Raw genomic sequence first — 17,678 nt, forward strand, 5'->3', positions numbered from 1 at the left:
TAAAATAAATTCATTTTATTTTTTTTATTTTCTCAAATTATATATTACTTTTTATATAACAATTTATTATAACTTATTATAATTTTTTTATTAAATACATACAAAAATAAAATTTTTATTCTTTTATAAATAATTTAGTAATTTAAGTTTTTTAAAAATTAATAATTTAAGTTATTTAATTTTAAAAGTAGCAATATGAGCAACTAGTATAAAAAAGACTAAAAGGAAATTTATTATTTAACAATATTAACATAATATGTTTTATCTATTTTTATTTTTAACATCATTTTATTTTGACTTTTAAATTAAAATTGAGATAATGAAATATCTTTTTCATAAAATATAAAAAAGTAAAAACATTTTATTTAGAAAACATTTGATTAATTTGTTATTTTCGTAAAAAAAAGGTTAAAGTTCTTATTTTTTAAAGAAAATAATGCAGATAAATAAAAAAAAATGCAAAAGAATGATAACGGAGTTTGTCATATTCTTCAATGCGGTGGTTTATTTCGTAAATTGAATGTGAGAATATAACATATCAGACAAAGATGTCCCGGAGGAGTTGCAGATGATGGCCCATGGTTGTACAAATTGTCTCAATCACTCTCAAAAGAGAAGGTTCTCTGCTCATTCCCAACGGACCTTAAAAGATCTTCCTTTTGCTCATTAATTAGTGAAAGTAAAAGTCCCCATTTGTGTTCAATTCAATGATACTCTTCTCTTCTCTCACGGAATAAGGTAGGCCCCAATTTATCATTCTCCTTTGTTTCTTTTCTTTTTTCATTTCTTCTATGATCTTTATGTGAATCACACTCCTGGTTTTTGTTTAACTCTTTGTTTAATGCTCTGAAATCTCTATGATCTTAGATTGCTTCTCTGCCTCCTCCTTGTTACAGGAGCCAAGTTTTCAAGTGGACCTTTAAGGGTTTCCTTTGGTTTTAGGTGTTATCTTCCAGAAGTATGAACCGTTCTGATCAGGAAATGCAAGATCTGAGGTAAAATCCATCTGGGTATCCCTCTTTTTGTTTGGTTTTTGTGTACTCAAGTTGAGTTTTGAAGGTTTTTAGTAGTATTATCATTTGGGTCTATTTGATTTGCTTTTGTTCCTCGTTTTAGAACTTATTTTTGTTCATTTTGTAGTGTTTAGGACGGGATTTTATCGCCTACATTTTTTTCCTCTGAACTTATTTCTGTTTAGAACTGAGGACTTTAATATGAATTGTACATGGACATTTACTGTTTTGCTTAGAAGGGAATCTTAGATTTATTTGCTTACGTATGATTTGATTGCTAAGAGAAGGAAAGAAGAATAAAAGGTTGTTGCCTCAGAATTATAGATAGTCAATTTTGAGGCAAGTAACCCCAGCCTTATTCTGATACATCAACATGCTTAATTGTAATGAATATTTGCAATTTTCAGAGTACAATGAAAATAACCACATCTTTTCTTATCTTCTCCTCCTGGCAACCAAAGTGAATGCTCTTTGTACTTGTGTAATCCATCATCAATTACTTGGAGATCATCTCCCAAACTATAGTTTGCATTTTATTGTTGTGAAATTTATTTGAGTGGAGTTTGTTAGGAATTTTCCTTGTGCTTATTGCTGGAAATTGTCCTTGCAAGCTGGTGAATTTAGTGGTTACAGCTCACTTAGTGAATATGTGTAGTTTCCTCAATTTTTTTTTAATAATTAGAATCTGCATTCACCAACAAGGATTCCTGAAAGCGTTTCTTGATCCTAATTACTGTGGAGCCATGAAAGGATGTTATGCTCTTAGTTATATGTGGAAGTAACATCTGATGCATGAAACTTATGAAGGGTCCACTGAAATATTTGTTCTGGAAATTAATGAAGCCATGATCTTTGAATGTTGCAGATTGCATAGAATTTAATGTGCAGGTTTCAGTTCAAACTGAAGGCAGATTGATATTCACGATTTCTTATTGATTTGTTGATCATTTTGTAGAACTGATTCTGGCATCGAGGATTCTACTGCAATGACTATTGAATTCCTTCGGGCTCGGCTGTTGTCTGAAAGGTCAGTATCAAGAAGTGCAAGACAGAGAGCTGATGAGCTAGCAAAAAGGGTATGTTGTGATATGGATTTTTCTAATAGGGCATTTATCTTATGTTTAAATAATAAGTCTCTGTATCTTCTCTCCCCTTTATTACTGTTATAATGTTAGTTATGTATCCCAATTAGGTAGCAGAGCTGGAGGAACAACTAAGGATTGTGTCTCTTCAAAGAATGAAGGCTGAGAAGGCAACAGCAGATGTTCTTGCTATTCTGGAGGGTAATGGGATAAGTGACATATCTGAGACATTTGATTCAAGCTCTGATCAGGATACCCCTTCTGAATCCAAAGTGGATAATAGTTCCTTTCAAGAAGAAGAGAATTCTATCAATTCAAAAATCAGAAACAATGAGAAAGAAGAACTTTCAGGTTCTGATATTGATTTTTCTCCAGTAACTAGTAGAAGCTTGTCTTGGAAAGGTCGCAAGGATTGTCCTCGTGACCTTGAAAAATTCAAGGATATATCTACGAGAAGACGGAATAATTTTGGATCTGTTGCTTCTTCTCCAAAACATTGTCAAGGCAAGTCCTGCCGCCAAATAAGGCGCAAGGAATCTAGGTTTGTTCATCTTACTTCATCCACTTAATGAATTACTAATGTAATGTACATTTCTTTGCTACTTTTCCAAAAATTCTCAAGCAAAGAAAAGTGGTAAATATGATAGATTGCTGTTCCTTTAGTTTTATCATGATACTGTATGTTTTTGTCAGCATGAAGAAGTTGTGTGACAAGTTGCACGAGCCTTAACCTGCCACTATGGAGTTTTCTTTATATATATATATATATGGTAAAGTTTGTATTTGATACACTCTGAAAAGAATTGTGTTTTAGAAATTGTACTTCCCACCACTGGCCACCCAGAACCCTCAATCAAAACAATTAATACACAGGAAAAAAGTGAAAGTGTAATAATTGTAATCAAGTTTCATGGAAGGAAAACTAAACCAAGACTTTTCTTTATCTTGTGAAGCCTTATTCTAATAGAGACCTTATGTAGAATATATACTTAAGTGTGTTTATTTTGCCAGATCTATAGCTGAGGAACATAAAGCCAACTCTATCAAGGTTGATGCTATTGAAGATCAAGTTGCTACCACTTCAGAAAATTTCCCAAGTTGCCCAGATGTTAAGCCTGAGATGCATGGAGGTGTTGTTAAAAGGGGAGAAGAGAAAATGTTATTGGAGGACTCACTCTCAAGCTGCTTAGAAAATGGACAAAACACAAATGGCAATGACATTGATTATAATGTGTATGGTGGCGATAGAGACATGGAAAAGGCACTTGAACACCAGGCACAACTAATTGGCCGATATGAAGAAATGGAAAAGGCTCAAACTGAATGGGAAGAGAAATTCAGAGAAAATAACAACAGTACACCGGTATGGTTGATGAAATCTATATAACTTCAAAACCATTAAATTGTTCGCAAATGAAAAGTTGACAGCATTGTGGTAGTGCATGGATGATATATATATCTATATATATATATAGAAAACATATTGTCTAGAGCTAGATTTAAGTTTTCTTTTTTTTTTTTCTTGACTAACATACTGTGTGATCAACTTTGAAATGTTTCTTCACTAACTAAGAATCACATTACAGGATATTCACTTCTAATAAAATTAAAAAAAAGAAATATATGTGCTTTAGAAATGAAACAATGGGAATTCATGGGAAGCCATGGAGATCCATTTTCTTAATTGCTTTTCCTTTTGTCATAATTATTCCATATGCGACCTAAGATTAGTGCCTGCAATTTTTCAATGCTTTTTGCTCAAGTTCAAACTAAATGGATAGAGGTTGCATTTTAGTTTCTTACACTGTGTCTGGATGTTCGAGTGAATATTTCTTTTCAGTGACTCGCATAGGACAGTGTTTGAAGAATGTCATCTTGTAGTTTTGAAATTATCTTAATTTGATATTTGCAAAAGACCATCCACTCATTTATAATGTAATAATAATAATCTGTCAGGGTTGCACAAATGTATGATGTTGACTTTCTTGACAATCTAAATTTTCTGCAGCATGTTCCTTGTCCCCTTCTCTTTCTCACTCTCTCCCCCACCAGACACATGCACAATACGTTCGCATGCATACACACAAATTGCATAGTTGTGCCTGTTTCTCAATAAAAATCTTTATGAGATAATTATAAAATACCCTAGTTATCAAAGGCAAAAATATCCTCCGAATCTGAGATTCTGGAGTATTCAAATGATAGCATCCATTGTTCTAGGGCAGTAGGGCACTCAATTTTAGTGATGCAGAAACTTCATCCTAATTTTATCTCTAGGAAAGGTAAAAAATGTCCATTTTAAAATCCAGAATTTGAATCTAGCTTATCTTGGTGAATCTTAGATAAACTAAACTTTAACAGGTACTGCTTCTATTTTGGCTGACTTATGCATTCCATATTGTTTAGGTGTGGCTGATGAGTTTAGATAGTATATATTATGGAAATGTGTATCATTGTTGTGAAAATATTAGCAGAAATGGTAGATTGCATAAAGCTAGTATGTTTTGGTTTAAACTTGGGATGTGCAATAACTGTGGGATTTATAGTAGGATTCATTAACTGATTGATTGTAATTCCATTCCTGTTGTACTTGTGGCAATATGTAAACCCCAAAGCCTGAGGGAATAATCAAGCCAGTCTTCCCTACATTTGCCTTCAATTCTCTCGCTTTCTTAATTTTCTGAAACCGTTATACTCCTAAATCTTAAAATTGAAGAAAAAGTGTTACTGTATAAGTGAAGACTTCTTTTCTAGGGATGTTGAAAGCCTTGGTGGTTTTCTTATATGTTGCAATGGTTGTGGTGATCTCTAGCTGGTAGCTGCCTTGTGTTCTTGGAGGATAAGTAAGCAAAAAAGTGTAAATAATATATGTGGACTCTCATTCTCTAATTCTTAGGAAAAACTGAAAATAAGTTTTGGCTTGCAAATTTAAATCTAATCAATGATATTGTGTGCGGAGAAGGTTTCATTGCAAAATGCCAATAAAAAATGTTGTCAAAGATTTTTCTAAGGGTTGATTTTTAGAATTGGTCTTGAATTGTAATTTATTGTGGATTAATTCCCTAGATTAACCATATGCAGAAATATACTATTCAAATCATTTGGAAGTTCAGCTTTTCATCAGCTTGTACTTGTCCAAAGTCCCATCTTTAATATATTAACATTTTAGGGGCCCTTCTCCTCAGAAGAACTGAAGTCACAGGTGGGCTTGTCGGGGTCATGGTGTGCAAATATAAATGAGAGCAAAGCATATTGTATAATACAGTATTAGGCAGAGTAACAGAAAAATAATAAAAATTGGCAATAAATTTAAACTGTAAGAGTAATGACGTTTGAATCTACCTTGTCATAAAGGAAGATAGTGCCAAAAAACATGCAGGAATTAAAAGATTATCTTTGTTTTTGTTAGTAGAACTTTGTGCGGAATAGAGCATCATGGCGTAGGTGACTGGAGCTATCTCCTTTGTGGCATCCAAGGTTGTTGAGTATCGTAAATGGCTTAAGAGTGTTGTGGTTTAAGTATATGGTTTTTGGGTCCTCATTCAGGCAATCCAAAAATATTTGCCTTATGAGATACTATTGGAAAGTTCTTGTCATGTATTATTTTAATTGTGGAGTTCATTGGGAAATAGTTTAGGCCCTAAATAGTGAGCTGAAAATGAAGTAGTATGAAAAGAAGGATGTGTCTGTGAATGGTATGGATTCAGGAAAGGAACTGAAGGATAGTAGCAAGAGCCCAGGAGTTATGGATTTAAGCCTAAGACCATTACAAGTATGTTGGAGAAAGAAGAAAAGAGTAGCAGAGGAATTTGGATGGAAGATTTTAGAAGCATGCGTTGGGGGAGTTTGGTTTGTTAGAAGGAATCAAGGGGGGAATGCCACCTGGAGATGCTAAAAGAATAAGGGAATCCAAAGCCATTTTATTTAGTGGCTAATTCAGCAGCTAAGAAAAGAGTTTTATTCTATGTTTTGACTGTAAGCTAGGTAGGCCATTGGCTAGTTCAGGAGGAGGTCTCCTGGTTTTTGATAGAAAGAAGGGGATTATTAGCATTTTTTTTCCATAACACTAAGCTCTGTATTAACTTGAGAAGGCATATTTTGCCGTTATTTCATTAGAAGTTCCATTCAATTTTCTATCAAATTAATCTGTGTTCCTAGTTCTATTAATTTTTTCGACCGTCGGATCCCAAAATCAGAGTGGAAAGAAGAATGTATTGGAGAAGATAGAAAAATAGCAAATACAGAAGCATTATAATCTCTTAGAGTTGAACATGATCAGCATTTCAATAAATTGGAATGTGTTACATCCATGGTTCATGGGAAAAGCAGTTGTTGAGGAAGGAGTGGCTAAAGAGTCTACGACCAACTGAGAATGAGAAGATGTCATTGTTACATCCAGCGGTTGGGCCCATGTTGCTGGCTGAGATTCCATTGCAACAAAGAAAATTTAGATGCGTAATTTCTGTGCTGTAAATCCAGAGAGCTGGATTGTTCATGTGAAGCAATATTCAAATTCTATGGTGCCCAAAATTAAATGAGGAATTATTTGGCATTGATTAGAATGGAGGGAGCCCCCTGTTATGACTAAGGGGAGTGTAGGTAGTGAGTATACTAGAGTAAGGGTAGAGTGGGTAGTGAGCATAACAGTTAGTTATTATGATGTATAAATAGCACTAATAGATTCTAACTGACCCATCAATATTGAATATACAAATATTATTTTCTCTCTCCAATATTATCTCTCTCTCTTTCCCTCTTCCCTTTCTTGATCTTCTCTGCCTCTTTCTTCCCTCTGCTTCTCTTCTTGCTGTCTCTCTTTCCCCTCTTTCTTCTACAGAGCCTGGTTCTCACATAACAGATGGTATCAGAGCTTGATTCCCATTGTGCACTTTGCTTGCGAATGGTTGTTCTGTGTTGCACCAATGACTAGATCAGTAGTAGTGACCCCAGAGTCTTGTTCTCTAGTGGGATTGCTTCCTTATATGTCTGGGAGTCCCAATCAAGGATGATTAGTGGAAGCCTTCCCAAAGTTCCAGGTTCCTCTCTGTTTTCCCCTTCTCTCTTCTTTCCTTCTATTTCTTCTTCTTCTTCCTTTCTTTCTCTTCTGTTTTTTTCTTTTCTGATTTGACAACAATTCTTCTTCCCTTCTCTATTTCTTCTCTCTCCTTCCATTCCTTTCCTTTTGTATCAGGTTCTACCGTCTATTCTTCTTTTTCCTTCTATTCTCTTTCTTCCTATTCTTTCCTATCTTCCTTGTCCTGTATTTCTGGTTACTGTTACCTGAAAATCCAGATTATTATAATTTTACCTGACCTTTGGTAACAGATCTGTTAAGAGTTCTTCCAAATTCAGATATGTACACGGTTTTCACACTAATCTTCTGTTTTGGGACTCTTAACTCTCTTTTACTTTTCAATTTCAGATTACTATTCTTAGTTTTGTATTTTCTCAACTAATATCTCCTCCAGGTCGATTTTCTAGTTTTTTACTTTTATTTCTCTGTTTTGGGTTGTATTGCTGTTTTCTTTTACCATCTGGTTATGGAAGAGCAAACCTGGAAACAAAAACTTTTGTTTCTAGAACAGAGCATATGTGAGATTATTGAGAGGATTTAAAAGAAATGAGGAGTTGCTGGATCAAACATTTGAGAAATTGATGCAGGGGAAAATGGGAAAATTGGAAGAATCAGTTCAAGGTTAAATGAAAAATGTAACAATAGATGTTATAACATCCAAAAAATATAAAGGAGCTATTTTTTTAAATTAAAATATATAAACTATAGTTGGCGATACATTATATGTATATATACATGTATATTCAAAATATATTAAAACAAAATTGGCTTTGTCACCTTAGGGCATTGGCTTGCCTCTCACCTCTTGCCTAACTGTTGCCTATTGCCTTGATAACGCTTCTAATTATAGAATTGATATGAAATGCAACTTATAGGTCTTAATTCAGCTGCCTATCAACTATCGGTTAATATTTTAAAAGTTTAATAAACACATTGGTTTAGCTATTGGGATGACTATAGCTATCAATTGCATCCAACAATTAAACTAAATATTCCTAAAGTTTTTGTTTAAGAGGAGACTCTTCCTTGTCCAAACTGCATAATCGGGAGTCTAACAAAGATACTTGTGGAGAATTCATGGGAATAATTACCGGTTCTCATCTGCAAAGGGCAGGCCATAGAGTGAAAGGGAGGAATTCGACTTTTTTGGTTCAATGGAAGGCTCAATCTACAGTTGATGCAATTTGGATGGATACAATTGATATTCATGAACAGTTTTCATGTTTCAGGCTTGAGGGCAAGGCTGGTTTTAAAGCAGCTGGCAATGTTATGAATTTAGGACAGGAGCTGAAGGACTGCAGCAGCAGCAGCAGCCAAAGGAGTTGTGCATAAGACCATTAAAAGTATACTGCAGAAAGAACAAAAGGGGAGCAGCACAATTTGGACGGAAGTATTTTAGAAGCATGCAGCTGGAGGACTTGGGCTTTTTATGGATAAAGGAGGGAGTACCATATGGAGATGCTTATAGAAAGGGGATCCAAATTCGTTACATTCAGGCTAGTTCAGAAGCTAAGGAGAGTTTTATTTTGGTTGTAAGCTGGGGCTATGCCATTGGCTAGTTGGGGGGAGGTCTCCTGGTTTGTCATCTATTGTCTCCTTCCTTTTCTTGTTGTTGTTGTTTGGTTCTAATAGAAAGAAAGGGAGTATTAGCATGTTTGTTATGTAACGTTGAGCCCTAAATTAACTTGAGAAGGCATATTTTGCCAATAATTTCCATTGAAGTTCTGTTGCATTTTTTTCTCAAATTAATCTCCATGTTCCTGACTCTATTAGTCAATGATTAATAGTCAGATAGGAACTATCTAAATTTTATAATATAGAGTGTTGGTGCACTTTCCATAGTTTTCTTGCATATTCGAGGGAAGCTAGAGTCGACACAACTCAGTCTGCTAGGAGCAATAGAAATACAAAAGTGAGGTGCCAGGGTTCATTTCATAGGTTTCTTGGAGGTGCAACAGGATATTACCATTCATAGCCTGATCGGAACCAAGAATAATTGTGATGCAGCACTGGAAGGAGACTCAGTTTGGATACTTGGAAGTATATTTATCATAAAATTGGGAAGTTTATACTTTTAGATTTAGAATTCTATTAGGTTTAAAATTTATTATTTAATAATTGTATAACTATGCAATTTCCTAGTTAAGATTGGATTTTTATTTCTAATTTGTTTTGTTTAGGTTTCCTCCTCCTTATTCTTCTTCTTCTTCTTTTGCCAGTCTATAAATAACTATGCAATTTAGGTATTTTTCTTAAGAGATTTTATTTTGATTATTGACTATAGACATTTGGCAAATACATTGAGAATTCATTTCTCTTCAATTGAGAATTGGTTTAGCGTCCAAAATCCCCTAATATCTATTGGTTCTACATCAAAGTGTGTGAGATATGTGCATAATCTGATAAGGACTAGCAACTAATAATTTGGATGGATTGCAATCCTTAATCCAATAGGGATCCTAGAAACAAAAGTTTGGGGATGTCCAATTAGTGAAATATAGGATATGTAGGGGTAGACTTAATTGGTATGCTAATTGGATTAGTGTTACGTTTAGTTGGTACACCAATTTAATTTGGGGCATGTAAATGTATTTATTCAATATAATATAATGTTTAAATAATTAAATATACTACTAATGAGTAATAGTTAATAATATTTATATTTTCTAAAAAATTTAAATTTTATCTAATAAATTAGTTATTTACACCTCCAAGTTAACGTTGCCACATCTTCCACTAACATTTAAATCCACCACCTCTCTTAAAGTTTTTCAAAATTCATTCTCTTCCTTTTATTCTTCTTTTGCTATAGCCTTTCTCCTCGGCTCCTCTTCTTATGCTTGCATATTATTGCACACATGCATATTTGTTGGTTTTTCTTTTTTTCTTCCTTCCTTCCATCTTTTCATTTCTCTCTAGAACCTCTATTTTGGCGATTCCAATTGTTTCCTCCAGCAACTTGAGATGCAAAAGTATGGCATTTTAGTATATAGTACCTGGAACACAGTTCCGAAGGGGGGGTAAGTCTGGTGACTATGCTGCAAACTATAGGAATAAACTGGAGCATGGTTATCAGAAGTAGAAGAAAGGCCCCTTGAGCTAGTTTATTGATAAAAAGTGCTATGTAAGTGCACAAGTATTGAATTATGCTAAAAAAATTTGCTGTGACAAAATCAAATGTTGATAATTATCTTTTGTTCAGTATCTTGCCATTAGTTGCAAACATTACTTAAAACTCTGTTAAAGCTTGACCTTTATTACGTTGGGATCATTTTGTTTTTATTTTATATTTTATAATTTGTACTTTTTGTTGAAAAATGAGTTTAAATAAAAATATTCCATTATGAATTGTTGATCTAAATTAGGCTTTGAGGACTCTTTTTAAATCTTTTATTCAAGTGAATGAGAAACATTAACTCACCTTAGCATATGACCAATGGAAAAGATGCTGAAGGTCTGAAGGTAGCAAAAAAGTTGATTAAAATATGTTTCAAAATCTTAAGGGTATTTGCATGAACTGGTGGTGTCGATTAAAGTAGCTGTTGGTGTGTGCTCGCGTGCATATGATCAGCTAGCATGCACAACAGTAAGAACTAAGAAGGATCAAGAAGAGTGCCCCAGTTTTTGTGACTGGAACTCATTGTTTGTCAATGGATGCCTTTTTAAAATTGCCTTGTCTATTATCTGGACCAAATTGCATATGAGATACTTACCTATGAATGAGGCACTAGGGTATATCTGAATTCTGGGTACATAAACTGTACTCGTGTACATTGGCATAATACTCACTTTAAATACCTTTTATCTTGGGATTATATAAATGAAGCATATTCATAATTTTCTTCATGATATTGCTCTCACTTCTACACTCTGCTTTCACTGATTCTTGTTATTAAGCAGTTTTTAGTTGTCTGGATTTGTTCTTTATATCCTTTCTCATATGTGACCTTTTTTATGATTATGCAGGATTCATGTGATCCTGGGAACCACTCAGATATCACTGAGGAAAGAGATGAGATCAAGGGACCAGCTACACATTCCGCTGCAACAATTGCCTCCCAAACACATGAGTTGAGATCAGATGTTGAAGATTTCAACAAAATTCAGCCTAGTGGTTTTCTACCATCTTCACATGTTGATGCGGCAAGCTTGGAGGAGAGAGAAAGAGAAAGCAGTAGCACGCATGTTTCCAAATCTTCAACTCAAGACTTTGCTTTCCCCTTGGTCATGGAAAAGCAAAATCAAGATAGCCATGAAAACAACTGCCATCCACCATCACATATCCCCCGCCATGATTCAGTTTCACATGGTTCATATGATTCTCCTGGGAGCCAATACGTGCCGAGCTTTTCATCAACTACAAGTAGTCACCTCAGTAAAGTAAAAGGAAGCGAAAATGAACTTTACGCATTGGTGCCACAGAAAACATCTGATGTGGTGGGTGGGGTGCTGGAGGCACTTAAAGCAGCAAAGCAATCACTGCAGCAGAGAGTGCCATTAGTATCTGTATCTGTTGGAAAATCTGCTGAACCTTCTCTACCTGCAACAATGCTTAGGGATAAAGGACAGATTCCTGTTGGATGCGCTGGACTGTTCAGAATACCAACTGATTTTTTGGTCGAAGACAAAGCTCGAGCAAACTTCATTAGTCCGAGTTCTCGATTAAGTTTGGGAAACTATTATCCCAATACAGGAGTTCCAGCCGCTGCCAGCAATTTGCTTGTCTCGACCCCTTACTTGGAGAGCAAGTCAAGCTTGTCTACACAGGATCAATTTCTTAGCAGTCAATACATAGGCAGTGGATCAAGTATCCCAACTCAGAAGCCTTATTTTGATCCTTATCTGGATACAGGTGTACCTTCTTCGAGTAGATACGCCTATCCCAGTTACCCGATCAATGCATCATATCCGGATCTGATGCCACGGATCCCTAGTAGAGAAGCACTGTCTGCATCGCTTCCAGGTAGAACTGTCAGGATGCCTAACACAAATCACTTCTCATTCATTGATGATAATATTAGACCAAACACATATAGATAGTAGCTTGCCATTGGAATTCTGTAGGGTTATGAAATTTTAGTGCCAAGGTTCCAGGATAGTGATTTTGCAGTGTAACTATTTGTATTATTTTGTGGGATGTATTATCTTTTGTGATATAGGATGTCTGAAGAGATGAGATTGTGCTTCTAGTTCTTATTCATGCTTATATTTCCTTTCAATACAATCATAAATTGCACTATGCAGTAGAAAAATTCTTATCTTCACAAAGTTGTCCAATAGAAAGTCGTCAATATATATATATATTTTTTAAAATGGGATATTGGAGATTGGGAGAGTAGAATCTGAGATCTTTCAAGATTTATTTGGAATCTTAGATGCATTTAGCACTAGAATCTGAGATCTTTCAAGATTTATTTGGAATCTTAGATGCATTTAGCACTAGGTATTTATCACAGAGCTAAGTCTGTGAATGCGTTGCCAATATATTTTTATAAGTGGATTTTCATTTTAGCGTATATAATATTTTTAAGGGAAAATTATTTTTTAGTCTTTGAGGTATAGCGTAATTAACATATTCGTCCCTCTATTTTTAGAATTCAACGCTTTCGTTCCTGAGGTTTAATTCCGTCAAAATTAGAGGTTCCTCCGTAAAAAATGTCGTTAGTGATAGGAAAAATATCGAATTACACTTTCTAGAACTTAATACTTTAATCTCTGAAATTTAATTCCTATAAATTTATAGGTTCCTCTCTCAAAGAATTGAAGGAAAAAAATACATTTTTGTCCCTAAGATATTACATAATTAGCATATTTGTTCCTCTATTTTTTTGAATTCAACATTTTAGTTCCTAAAGTTTAATTTCGTCAAAATTCAAGGAAGAAAATTTCAAACTCAATCTCCATAAACAAATAAAAATTTTAATAAATTTAAGATTCAAATTCAGAAAAAATAATAAAAATCAAAATATATAAAATTTAAATTATTAAAAATAAAAAGTTAAAACTCAATATAAATATTTTTTATGATGCTGCTCGCCATTTTAAAAATTCATTAAAATGTCTGATATTTTAAAAAATTTACTAATTAGTCTTTCCGTTAATTTTAGTCGTTAAGTATTATAAAAAAAATCTAAAATTTTCATGATATGGAGTGACTAATTAGTAAATTTTTTAATAATTTGAGGGACTAATTAATTTTTTTTCTAAACAATAGAGACTAAATAGTAAAATATTTAGTGATAAAATTAATAGAGGAACTAACTAGTAGACTTTTTAAAATGTTAGGGATATTTTAATATATTTTTCAAAATTGAGGGACTAAGTAGCGAGTTTTTTCATACTATAGGAATTAAATAATATTTTTTTTATTTTATTATTGATAAGGATATTTTTGGGATTATATTTATTCTGTTTCCTTTGACCAGCTGAAAATCATTGACTTAACAGAAATTTTTAATGGAGGGATCTTGAATTTTGACGGAATTAAATATCAGGGATGAAAGTATTGGATTCTAAAAATAGAGAGACGAATCCGTTAATTACGCTATACCTCATAGACTAAAAAGTAATTTTTTCTATTTTTAAAATAAATGGGTGTACGCATCCGGATTTGAGGAGACTCAGACCCATTTGCAGTGATGTGGGTATTGTTTTTCCTGGATTCAAAAGGATTGTGATTTATTGGTTTACATGAAAAGGTTTTAGCTTTCTCCATATTTTTGGATATGTTATCTTATGACTTATGATATAACGGTTGAACCTTAACTATCTGATACCTTTGTTAGAATTTTGGAAAATTACTAATACATCCTTGAGTTTTTAAGAAATTGGATAGTTTATTTTTGGAGTTAATAGTTAAAAAAAATGTACTTTTGATATTATTACAATTATACTTTGTACTTTTTTTGTCAATTAAAATATGACATTCTAAATTATTTTAATTTTATTTTGGTGTTAAAAATTAATAAAATTAACGGTCGGTCATTGTCATATCAATATCAATATCACGTCAGTAAATTTCAAAACAAAAAATTAAAATTTTTTTTTTATTATAAATATATAGATAGATTACATTAAATAATAATAAAATAAGTTAGTGTATTCTGAAGGTATACAAGGACACTCATCCCTATTTTAGATTTCAGATAAATTTTTAAGTAATTAAAAAAAATAATTTATGATACCTAAATTAAAAGATGATGATAGCAAAATTCTCAAAAAGTTAGAATTTTTATCCCCAATAGCTCTATAGTAATGAGCAATTTTAATATGGATAATATCTGCTTTTCTACATCTTTGCCTCCTCTCAATTGAAGAGAAATATTCGTTATATAAAATAAAGATATTTTTTTTCTGTATTTTTCCATCCATTTCTTATTATTCAAATAAAGAAAATATGAAAAATGACATTTCTCACTCTTTTTATTTTCAATTTCTCTCAAAATAAATAAAGTAAATGATTTAATAATAATGATCGCTCAAAATATATTATAAACTGTACTTGTAAGGTAAAATCATGTGGTAAGAGTCCGATAAGATTCACCCGTGAAAAGAAAGATTCAAATATATAAACTAACAGATTTCATTATATTTATAATTATGGAATTTCTGATCAATTAGCTAATAAAATTTTTAATTAATTAGCTGAATTTTTAAAAAATATTATAATTAACTCTAATTTTTTATTGTGTAAAATTTAATAATTACAGAGATAAATATACATAATTATTTTTAAATTTTAAATAATTTTTTACATTCATTTTATTTTTTAATATACTAGTAACTTGAACGAGATTAGCCATTATATATGCTAATTATTTTTTTTTATATAAATTGACTAATCACCGTATAATTTTATTTCGATTAAATGGATGAGTCATAATATATTACCGATAAACACAAAAAAAAAGTGAGATTTTAATCGTTCAAACTCTGTTTTTATTTTCAATAAATAAAATAAATAAATAAATTAGTAAATAAATAATAAAAGACGCGGAAGCGAAGCTTCGCTTATTATTAGACGCGTCCATGGAATTTCCCTCGCTTGAAATGTCTTTTGCTTGCAGGGACCAATTCTTCAAGAAAAAGAGAAATGCTACGGTAACAGTGAGTCATCATTACAAGTTATCTGGAATGCAAATTAACGGTTTACTATTTTTATATAATTAATAAAATTCTTCAAATATATTTTCGCCTTTTTATTTTAAAAATTATAAATTTTAGCTGCTAACTCAAAAAAAAAAAAAAACTACTAAAAGAATTATCAATTTTAGATATTGCAAATGAAAAGTATAGATCTTGAAATACTAAATTATTTTATAACATGAGAAGTAAAGAGAATAATACAACTTATAATTAACTTTTTCTTTTTTTTTTTAAGAAAAATTAATCTATTTTTCAATTTTTAAAACAGCAGTCAAGAAATTGCCTGTGAAAAATGAATTTCTTGTTGCATGTGATCCAAATTGGCACTCTAGAAAAATAATATAATAATGAGTCAGCATTCAGCAAAGCGCAAGCAACTGGATCGAAATTGCCAAATCTTGCAGCCTTTAAGTTCCACAACTGTTAATTCTCAATTCTCGAACAATTTGCAGATCCTACCCATCAAGAAACCAAAAACCATGTCCAATAGTAATCTTCAACCCTCCCGCCGGCCGCCGGAGCTGCTTCACCTGCCGGAAGGGTACCCAAGGATAGGCTATGACGATGACGCATTTTCACTTGTGGGAAGTGGAGAAGGCATGGTGGAGAAGGGGAAGTCATCGGCCGATTCAAGGTTGCTAATGCTGCTGGAATTTTTCAGACAACTCTATATCAGGAGAAGTGAAGTGTTTAAGAAAATATTTGAAGAGTCGCATGATGAATTCGTAGAAATGTTCAAGGAAGTTGGTGCAAAGTTGTCCAGGCATGGAAGATCAAGAAGGAACGAGACTACTGCAACTTTGAAAAGAAGCTTGAGTGTTGGGTCACAACGGATTCGTTCTATTGATGGAGATGATCAATTTCCTTTGAGACTCGAGAGGTTCAAGGTTCGGACGGTGGTTCCTGGCGGTGGCGGTGCCGGTTCTGGTGCCCAAGGGGACAAGGGTGACAAGTCTGGAACCAAATCCAAATAAAGGGAAAAAAGAGTTCTTTGCTTCTTTAGATTTAAATAAGTTATTACAAATATGATGTTGTATGGAGATTTTAGATATGACAAACATAAAACATTGGCTATACCATATTGTGGTTATAATTTAGTATTTGTTTATTTTATGGTAAGGAACAATTTAAGTTCATGTTTCCTTATGAAATTAAGGGATGATTGTAAGAAAAAAAAATAAACAAATTGCATTTTTTTAACTTTTTGTAATTTTTAACTAATTTAAGATCGCAATGCAAATGCAAAATAAAGGCCCAATTAGTACATAGAATCAAACTCACAAATCCAACCCCTACAAGAATTTAACAAAATATAAATAAAATTCAAATATGAATATTGATGTTGGTAATATTAGACTGATGATGTGGCCGAAATAATATTGTGTTGTGGTTAGTGAAAACCTATAAGAAAGGAAATGTGAAGCGGTGGTGAGTGCTCACGGTAGTCACTCCGACGCTCAAGTCAGTATCTTAAAGAATAGAGAGAATACAATTAATGACTCAGAGTTTTAATAGTATTAGATATAACATATTTTTTTCTCTGTGATCGTTCTCTTTTTATACTGTAAGAAGATGGAGATAAATATAGCGTTTAATAAAAATCTGGCGATGATGTGACTAGCTCGATAAGGGACATTACCAGCTAATAAATTAGTGATTCCACTATCATAGGTGAAATGGGAATGTGCCTAATAACGGTAATTCTATGCCAAGACTCGACCTATCTGGGAAGGGTGAGTCTTACGGAAAACTCGATGTTAAAGTGCCCAGGTCTCTCTTTCCCTAGGTGGAGCCGCGTTTTCCACTTGTCAGATCCTTGCCATGTGGACTCTAGTTTGTGGTGATAATTTATAGCTTACTTTGAGTGGATGTTATGTAACATCAGAGGTCCTCGCTGGTCTTCGACTCTTTAGGTTCGAAGGTGGCCATTTGCCTTTTCTGTTTAGGACATATAGTGTGACCTTAGTTGTGAGCGTTGTTTCGCTTACCTATGGTCGCCTTATCTTTTGGGCCGCATTCAAAGCTTTATCGGCTATTTTGCTGTATAAGAATCATTCTTTCTTCTTTTTGGCTCACAACGATTTCTCATGGGAGAGAGGAATGGAGGTCCTTCTTCTTCTGTTCCTGAGGGTAACAAAATCTATATGGAAGATATCGTCATGGTCTTTGAAGAGCAACTGAAGGCGGGTCATTATGAAGGTGCAACATATTACTTAGCTATGAGGATTACAACCAGTCTGACTATAGCTGATTTTTGGTGCTACGACCCCTGGGGCAGGGGCTGGTTTATGCAAGATTGGTTCCGAGAGCAAGGCTAGAAAGGTAGTTGGCTGGCGAAAATTGCTTTATGGCCTTACTTAGTAG

General features: G+C 33.3%; 2 protein-coding genes across 3 annotated transcripts; both read left to right on the plus strand.

Moving 5' to 3' along the window:
• The first annotated feature begins 503 nt into the window (after positions 1–503).
• Positions 504–12,363, plus strand: LOC110619276. 2 transcript variants are annotated; one of them, XM_021762602.2, is made up of 6 exons: positions 504–738; positions 868–995; positions 1,969–2,089; positions 2,206–2,636; positions 3,107–3,458; positions 11,136–12,363. In XM_021762602.2, exons 2-6 carry the CDS (start codon positions 961–963, stop codon positions 12,207–12,209), a joined length of 2,013 nt encoding a protein of 670 aa, XP_021618294.1. In that variant the 5' UTR covers positions 504–738; positions 868–960; the 3' UTR covers positions 12,210–12,363. The 2 variants fall into 2 exon arrangements, with proteins under 2 accessions (XP_021618294.1, XP_021618295.1); XM_021762603.2 differs by having other exon boundaries at positions 559–738; positions 897–995.
• A 3,193-nt stretch (positions 12,364–15,556) lies between these two features.
• LOC110619795 lies at positions 15,557–16,701 on the plus strand. The gene has a single exon (XM_021763348.2). The coding sequence runs from the start codon at positions 15,662–15,664 to the stop codon at positions 16,286–16,288; it is 627 nt and encodes a 208-aa protein (XP_021619040.1). The 5' UTR covers positions 15,557–15,661; the 3' UTR covers positions 16,289–16,701.
• Positions 16,702–17,678: the final 977 nt, after the last annotated feature.

The sequence above is a fragment of the Manihot esculenta genome, chromosome 7 (assembly GCF_001659605.2).
Source record: "Manihot esculenta cultivar AM560-2 chromosome 7, M.esculenta_v8, whole genome shotgun sequence".
In the NCBI taxonomy this organism is placed as follows: Eukaryota; Viridiplantae; Streptophyta; class Magnoliopsida; order Malpighiales; family Euphorbiaceae; genus Manihot; species Manihot esculenta.

Excerpts from the sequence above, each read along its gene's own strand:
- LOC110619276 (XM_021762602.2), top strand. The coding sequence starts at position 961 with ATGAACCGTTCTGATCAGGAAATGCAAGATCTGAG. Across the intron at positions 2,637-3,106 it reads ATAAGGCGCAAGGAATCTAG|ATCTATAGCTGAGGAACATA; the intron begins GTTTGTTCATCT and ends TTATTTTGCCAG. Across the intron at positions 3,459-11,135 it reads AAAATAACAACAGTACACCG|GATTCATGTGATCCTGGGAA; the intron begins GTATGGTTGATG and ends ATGATTATGCAG.
- LOC110619795 (XM_021763348.2), top strand. The coding sequence starts at position 15,662 with ATGAGTCAGCATTCAGCAAAGCGCAAGCAACTGGATCGAAATTGCCAA.